Raw genomic sequence first — 6,630 nt, forward strand, 5'->3', positions numbered from 1 at the left:
GTGACACGTTATCTTATTTTCTTATTTAATTTTTGGATATTATTTTATTAATAACTTTGTTTTTATAATTTGCTAATACTACCTCATAACTTAGCTAATACTACCTCATAACTTTACAGGACAGGCTATTTTATAATATTCAATGTGACTTAGTTGAATATATGTATATTTTAATGTATTTTTCTATTTATAGTGTCTCCTTGCGTGAACTGTGTGAAAATGAAGAAGACAATGTTGTTTTAGCATTTGAACAATTGTCTACGTCTTTTCAGGAGAAGTTTGATTTAGTGTGAAAAGATAAACTATGTAAACCACTTAAACTATCACCAGAGAAGCTTTGCAAATTACATACTTTTACTCTTACGTCTTCATCAAGCAATCATACACGATGAGATGGAATGAACAAACAGATAGACGTGCCATCAAGCTTCTAAGCACCCTTGGCCAACGTACTTGGTGGCTTCCTAAAAAGTTGGCAAAAAATGCTTATGTCTCCAAATTATTGAGGATTGAATGAAAAAATACAAGGATCTTGCATATATACATTTGAAGACAGTTTTTATACTCCATGAGACCTAATCAAATATTGCATTTTACATATTTTCACTGCTAATATATGTAAAAATATTTCTGAAGATGGGAAAATTAATTGTGGTATCCTGAAAATGTAATATAATCTACCCAATCAACATAAAGGGATCTCGCTGCTTAGAGAGCTAGCCATTGAAATCTTGATAAATAAGCTACTTGTAAAAAAAATGAATATTTGTGATGCTTTAAAGAAAACATGTAGCTAATGTTTTTCTTCCTTTTAATTGTATATAAATGGCTGTTGAAATAATGATGTCATTGGTTTCATTTGTTTGAAATAATATTCCTCTATTAATCCACTTGCACCCTGCCATTCATTCAATATAATTATTTAGATGGGATCATTCTCTAATTGAGTTTTTAGCCTCAATACTTATCACTAGAATTTTAAGCTCTCAACATGAACTTACAGTGGTTGAACTTCAAAAGATGTGACTTTTCTACCAGTCAGGTATCTCACCGAATGATGGGTATTTTTATTTGTTTGTTTTTGTTTTGTTTTTTTGTTGCTACTATAAATAGACTATAGTGGCTTAAAAACAGTCATGGTACATTTATTCCTGAAGCAGAAAAATTCCAGTTGTTGGAAATGACAGACCATTTCATGATTCATGTTAGAAATCTCTATGTTGTCGTTTTTGGTGGGGGGTACAGTTTAAATTGTTTCCAATCTTCTTGTTGTTTTGGGGGACAGGGCTTCTGTATGTAGTCTTGGCTGCGCTGGAACTCTCTCTGTAAACAAGGCTGGCCTGGAACTCAGAGATCCATTTGCCTCTGTCTTCTAAGGGCTGGGATTAAAGGCCTGCACCACCACCTCTTGGCCTGTGTTTCCATTCTTTAAATGCTACAACAATGCTATAACTCCAAAACACTTAGAACAGCCTGATCCTGTCTAGCACCTCCTAATCTCTACTCACTGGAGTGTTACACAATGTGAAAGCTATTATCATGCTAGTTTCAACTTCAGGCTTGTACTTGGGAATCATATGTGAAGAGAAGATCCACCTCAATAAATATGCATCAGTTAATCAGGCTTCTAGATTTACAAGACCGAGGTTGTTTTTTGACATCTGGAATCTTCTTAAAAGTGCAGAATTATACCTAACATCTTTAAGGGGAGTCCACTGGGTACAGGGGTACACTGTTACATCAACCTTAGCTAAATCTGAAGTGTAGGCAGGAGCAATTTCTCAAGATTTCTCCAGTGAGTTTGGAAGAGACACATTAGAGAAAGGTAAAACAGATATCTTGCTGGGCTTACTCAGAAAGCCTACAAAAACTATGCACTGTCAAGTTTTTACTTAGAATTCTTGGGAACTGTAGAAATTGTGATGATTCCTTGGGTCTCAGAGAAGAAAATAAAAACTACAGACATATAGTAAGAGAAATGTGGGTCTTTGTCCAGGGTGCTAGTCTCTCCAGCTTGGTGGTTTTCACACACAGAAAACTGTCCCAGGCTTAAGTGGGGTCTACTCTGGAGAAGATGAGTTCAGGGTAGACATGTGTTTCATGTCGCCTGTGTCTCTGCGTGAGGTTCACTCCTACCGCTCTCCACAGAAACAGAGCAAGTGTCTGTGTTGTTTGAGGCAAAGAAGGGTTGGATGTAACTCTAAAAGCAACAAGACCATAAATTGACAAGAATATATCTTACTTTAAAGTTCTTCATAGTAAACAACCAACAGAACACTTGTAAACTATATTATCTGAGAAGGGGATAAAATAAAAACTATACGAGGAACTGAAAAAATAACTTCAGAGAGAAACATTACTCTAAACAATCATTTAAAAGGGAACAGATGACCTCAATAGGCATTTATCAAAGGAATGTATCCAAGCACATGAAAAAATACTCAACTCCAGTAACAACTAAGATAATGCAAATTAGGGTTCCACTGCAATATGGCCCTCTTCCACCTAGCTATGTCAAAAGTGACTGAAATAAGTAAGATATAAGGATTTCAGAGAAACGGGTCTTGTACATTTCTGGTGGAAATGTAAATGAGTGCAATTATTATGGAAAAAAATGGACATTTATTTCTCAAGGAAAATAGAAAGTCATCATATCACCCCCAGACTCCACTGCTGGGAAGTCAGGCGTCTGCACCTTCAGGCTGCTTATAGCATTCCTCTCCATAAGCCAGATGTAGAGTACAATCTTACATGTTGGGTAAATGAATGGATACAGAAATACGTCAGCGGCAGAAATAAGAACCAGAGCAGGAGAACAGAGTTATGGAAGAATAAGGAGGACATCAGTGGTTGGTTATTGGAGGCTAGGAAGGGTTTGCAAAGCAGAATGCAGAGACTATGGGACAAGTAGAGGGGTGCAGCTGCTTGCAGCAATACCTTCTAGTGCTCTATAGCACAACGAGACTATGATTGGCACCAATTAATTACACATTTCAAAATAGCAAGTACAATGTTCAATTTTCCCACTACAAAGAAATGATAAATGTTTAATGATGAACACACCAATTGTCCCAGTCTGATTGTGACATATTGTTATGAATGTCACACTGGATTCCATATTTATCTTCACATGTCAGTTAAAAATTACATTTAAAATACCAGCATCTTTCTTTCCCTAAAACTATATTTATTCTTATTTTATGCACACAATTGTCTGCCTCACAGTTTGTATGTATGCCACATGCATGCCAAATGCCGTCAGGGGACAGAAAGGTGTGTTGATTCTTCTGTGACTGCAGTTAGTTTTAAACCATCATGAAGGTTTTGGGACCAGATCAAGGTCCTCCGCTATGGTAGCAAGTCCTATTGCTCCAGCCCCATCCAAGGGCATTTCTTTATGTTAAGGTTCTCCTAAAAATAATCTACAAAATTCCAGTCATGTTTGCTGCAAAAGCAAGTAGCAGTAAATTTAGTGAAGCAAAGAATGAATCTCTATGGTGAAAAGCATATGGGGGAGGGGAGAAGATAGGAGGATTGTGGAGGGGAAACTGGGAAGGGGGATAACATTTGAAATGTAAATAAATGAAATAACCAATAAAAATGAAAAAGAAAAAAGAAATTGAACAGAAATATGTAACAGTTGGTGATGAGGAACTGGGGGTAGCCACTAGAAAGTCCCAGGTGCTAGGGAAGCAACAGGTCCCCAGGACCCAATGGGAATGACCTTAGCCTAAATTCCCAATAAAGGGGAGATAGAAACTGTAAAGGCCATCTCCAGTATATAAGCACAATTCCTAGTCAAGAGATGGGGACACTCACCCATCTCAAAAATTTAACCCAGAATTGTTCCTATCTAAAGACATGGAGCAGAGTCTGAAGGAAAGGCCATTCAGAGACTGCCCCACCTAGGGATCTATCCCATCTGCAGATATCAAGCCCCCACTCTGTTGCTGATGCTAAAAAGTGCTTGCTGACAGGAACCTGGTATAACTGTCCCCTGAGAGGCTCTGGTAGCTCCTGACCAATACAGATGCAGATACTCACAGTCAGCCATCCGACTGATCATTAGGACACCAATGGAAGAGCAAAGGGAAGGACTGAAGGAGTTGAAGGGAATTGCAATCCCACAGGAAGAACAACAATGCCAACTAAACGGACCACCCAGAGCTCCCAGGGTCTAAACCACCAACCAAAGAGTACACTTGGAGGGACCCATGGCTCCAGTTGCATATGTAGTAGAGAATTGCCTTATCTGGCATCAGTGGGAAGGGAGGCTTTTGGTTCTGTAGAGCTTTGAGACCCCAGTGTAAGGAGATGACAGAGCAGTTAGGCAGGATTGGGTGGGAGAGTAGGGGAGTACCCTCATAGAGGCAAAAGGGTGGGAATGAGATGGGAAAGTCTGGAGGGAAATCTGAAGGGGGGACTCATATTTCAAATGTGAATAAATACAATAAACAAAACCAACCAACCAAACAAACAAACAAAAACCCCACAGGCACTACCATACAGAATGTAGGTGTAGGAAAGAACTTTCTAAATAGGACCCTATTTGCTCAGGAATTCAGAGTGGGCCTTCATAGAACTAAAAAGTTTTTGTACAGCTAAAGAAAAACAATGGAGTGAAGAGAAACTGATCCAGACATTCTAGAAATTAGTATGAGGAACCTTCAAAAGCCTAAAAGAAATCTTCCATATGACCTAGTTATCCTATGTCTCAGTATATTCCCAATGGACTCAGCATCGGCCTCCACAATCACATGTTCAATGCTGCTCTGTTCACAGTAGCTAGCAAATGGAAACAACTAAAAATCTTGAGGGAAATGAAAAATATGTATTATGAAATACTATTTAGCTTCAAGAAAAGTTGAAATTATGAAATTTGCAAATAAACAAGTGCAAGTGGAAAAGATCATATTGAGTAAGTTAAGCCAGAGCCAGAAAGCCATAGGTCACCTGTTCTTTCTCATGTGCTATGGATACACAATATTTACATACAAGTGTAGACCTCATCCTTGCCTAAGAAATGACTCCTGCGCAGAGACCATTACAGAAAACCATAACCTATCAAAATGTGGAAAATAAGTGATCATGTGGTGCACAACCCCAATTGATACACCTAGACCATGACTCCTGTGTCGAAGGCTTTGGGATCATTACAGAAGATAGACAGAAAGATTGGAAGAGCCTGAGGATCCATAGATATTTTTGTGAGATTGGGTCTCCTAGACATGTCAGAAGCTACACTCATGAAGTCCCATCACATATCTGATCTGATAAAGAATTTGAACAAGGAAGACACCACTGGACATGCGAACATGAAAGAGGGAAATCTCATGGGACCCCAGCCCCAGAGAAAGACTAGGCAATTAAAAGATACTTAGAGCAGGAGAAGTATGGTTCTTCTGGGAAGTACCCCAAGTGGTTATCAGATGTGAAGTGGTTAGCCCTCATCTCCCATATCTGCAAGCGACATTAGAAGGATTGAGCAAATTTTATTTATATATTAAGGAATATATTTTCTCTCTCTTTCTTTCTCTCTCTCTCTCTCTCTCTCTCTCTCTCTCTCTCTCTCTCTCTCTCTCTCTCTCACACACACACACACACACACAGACTGATTTAAAAAGGAGGCCATGAATTTTAGAGAGAGTAAGGCAAGTAATGATTGGGTCTTAGAGAGAGGAAAGAGAAGGGGTCATTGATATATTTTAAATGTAAAAATTATGTATATCAAACAATAACTTTTCTGGAATTTTTTGAGGAATTTATTGATTTTGATCTTAAGAGTCCACAGGGAAACTGCCTTAGGCCTTTACATATGTGCCAGGGTGCCCATGAACCATGGTCCGTCCATATGCACCCATCCTTCTTTCAAAACTAAACCAAGAACTTCCTTTTAAAAAGTAGCTTAACTGTCTTTATTGGAGTGGCAGTAGCACAATCAGAGTATACACACAGAGGTGTGTAAACCCTTACTGGTAAACTCAAGTTTCTGTACAAGTAATTCAGGAGTATGGCTCTTGGTAGATTTTATTTGTTATAATCTATTTTCAGTAAAAGCTATTCTAGGCTCTTGCTTCAGTTTCATTGTGTTTGTCCAACAGTCCAGGCTCAAATTCCTTTGAGGGATTATGCATTGAGAGTGCTCACACACTAAAGGTGGTCACACTGAGGGTGGCCACACATGGAGGATGGTCACACTGAAGGTGGCCACACACTGGGGGGTAGTCAGACTGAGGGTGGCCACATACTGAGAGTGGTCACACTGAGAGTGGCCACACACTGAGGGTGGTCACACTGAGGGTAGCCACACACTGGGGGTGGTCACACTGAGGGTGGCCACACACTGAGGGTGGCCATACACTGAGGGTGGTCACACTGAGGGTAGTCACACTGAGGGTGGTCACACTGAGAGTGGCCATACACTGAGGGTGGTCACACTGAGGGTAGCCACACACTGGGGGTGGTCACACTGAGGTTGGCCACACACTGAGGGTGGTCACACTGAGGGTAGTCGCACTGAGGGTCGTCACACTGAGGGTGGCCACACACTGAGGGTGGTCACACTGAGGGTGGTCAGATGATTCAATTTTATAGATTTCAGACTGATATTAAGACAGTCATGATCAGACC

General features: G+C 39.8%; 1 protein-coding gene across 3 annotated transcripts in view; it reads left to right on the forward strand.

Annotated features, from left to right (window-relative positions):
- LOC127668459 (probable ATP-dependent RNA helicase DDX60) overlaps positions 1-1,404 on the forward strand; it is a 124,996-nt gene extending 123,592 nt beyond the window's left edge. For all 3 annotated transcript variants that reach the window (XM_052162111.1, XM_052162110.1, XM_052162113.1), the window contains one exon: positions 194-1,404. In XM_052162111.1, the coding sequence (XP_052018071.1) occupies positions 194-293 (100 nt within the window). In that variant the 3' untranslated portion in view covers positions 294-1,404. The remainder of the gene's footprint in view (positions 1-193) is intronic.
- The last annotated feature ends 5,226 nt before the right edge of the window (positions 1,405-6,630 follow it).

The sequence above is a fragment of the Apodemus sylvaticus genome, chromosome 18 (genome assembly GCF_947179515.1).
Source record: "Apodemus sylvaticus chromosome 18, mApoSyl1.1, whole genome shotgun sequence".
Taxonomy (NCBI): Eukaryota; Metazoa; Chordata; class Mammalia; order Rodentia; family Muridae; genus Apodemus; species Apodemus sylvaticus.